This window comes from Ailuropoda melanoleuca, unplaced genomic scaffold (assembly GCF_002007445.2).
Source record: "Ailuropoda melanoleuca isolate Jingjing unplaced genomic scaffold, ASM200744v2 unplaced-scaffold67734, whole genome shotgun sequence".
Taxonomy (NCBI): Eukaryota; Metazoa; Chordata; class Mammalia; order Carnivora; family Ursidae; genus Ailuropoda; species Ailuropoda melanoleuca.
The window spans coordinates 1-1448 of record NW_023242430.1 but is presented as its reverse complement, the minus strand read 5'-3'; the positions used below and the strand labels follow the sequence as shown (position 1 = coordinate 1448).

The 1448-nt window shown below is 64.4% G+C and overlaps 1 protein-coding gene across 1 annotated transcript; it reads right to left on the bottom strand.

Annotated features, from left to right (window-relative positions):
• Positions 1-6: 6 nt before the first annotated feature.
• On the bottom strand, positions 7-1411 carry LOC109490267 (CACN subunit beta associated regulatory protein; the record flags this gene model as incomplete). The annotated part of the gene is made up of 2 exons (XM_034652824.1): positions 827-1411; positions 7-543 (listed from the first exon to the last, which is right to left on the bottom strand). Coding segments are annotated over exons 1-2 (581 nt in total), but the record flags the coding sequence as incomplete, so codon positions are not given.
• Positions 1412-1448: the final 37 nt, after the last annotated feature.

Below are 1448 nucleotides of genomic sequence, written 5' to 3'. Positions count from 1 at the left end.
CGGGGCCAGGCGCGGGGGCTGCGGGGCCGGGCGGGCGCCTCAGTGGGCGCCAGCGCCCCCTCGAAACTGCTGCCCACCGTGGACGTGCGGCCGGCGCTGGTGAAGGAAGAGCGCTTCTCGGACGCGCTGGGGAGCCCGTCCTCACCCGCGCCACGGCCCTCGATGCTGGCGTAGCCGCTGTCCATCTGTAGCAGCTTTCGCGGACCGCCCGCCTCGCTCTCCGCGGACCGTGGTGTGGGTGGCGGCGAGGGCGGTGGGAAAGTGGGCACGGTGGTCCCGGAGCCTGAGCCCGAGCTGTCGCCGCTGCGCACTGAGTCGCGGTCGTTGCCACTGCTGCTGTGGTCGGAGGCGGCCGCGGCATGCAGCTCTAGAGAGGCGCGCAGGCTCCAGATATCCCGGTAGATGGTCTGGGCCTGCTCTGGCCCCGAGTCCCGCTCACCATCAGATTCCTGGTGCTGCTCAGGCCCCGCACCGCCGCTGCGCTCTGGGGGAGACTCGGGGCTGGCTCCTCCCGTGGCGCCCACGTCCTCGGCTGTCTCTAGCCTGCAAGCCAGGCCGCAGCCGTCAAGAAGGCTGTGTGCGCCCCTGCATTTTCTCCCCAGCCCCCGACTCTGGGTCCGGAAGGATGGGCACAGGTGGGGACCCCCTAGGCTTGGCCAGGCTCTGTGGAAAATTAATTTTTAAAAAATGCTGCCAGTCCCTGTTGCAGGGTATGTTTTCTGGGTAAATCTGAGCCTCCCTGGCACCTGCTTTTCAACAGGGTCATTTTTTTAGTGTCTGACCCAAACACCTGCTGGCAGTGCAGGTCAGGTGGCTGGCTCCTCACCTAGAGAGCGTGAGCATTCTGTGAAGCTGCTTTCTTCTTAACATCTTAGTGTAGAAGGGATTGGCTGGGGACGGACTGGACCAGGTGTAGTCCCACTCAGCCTCTACCCCTGGACTTCACCACCCCACTGCCCCATCCATTGGGGGGGTAGTGGGGTGCTGCTGGCAGAAGGGGTCACAGTTTCCAAGAAGAGGCCATGCAGCCCTCAGGAACGTGGGCAGGTGGGAAGGAGCACCAGGCCATAGCAGAGCCCATCAGGCTGTGGACTCCACCAGGAAGCGGTAACATCCAAGCAGGCACATACCCCTGGCAGCCCTAACTGGGCAGGCATCCCTTCTTGGGGACCCTGGGGCCAGCATCCAGGGCCCCCACCTGCCCCCTACCCTTACCCCGTCTCCCCCTGTTTCCCTTTAGTGATGCATGCCAGAGAGGTGGCCCCAGTGAGGCAGCCTCCAGGAGGGATGGTGGAACTGGAGGAATGTGACCACATGTCTGCAGGGTGGGGAGAGCCCTCCCCAGGACAATGGGGTGGGGACTGAGCAGGGCAGGGGCCCACAGGTCCACCCCTAGCACTTCTATCTACTGAAAAATACCTGCCAAGAGTGGGGGATGGGCTGGTGGG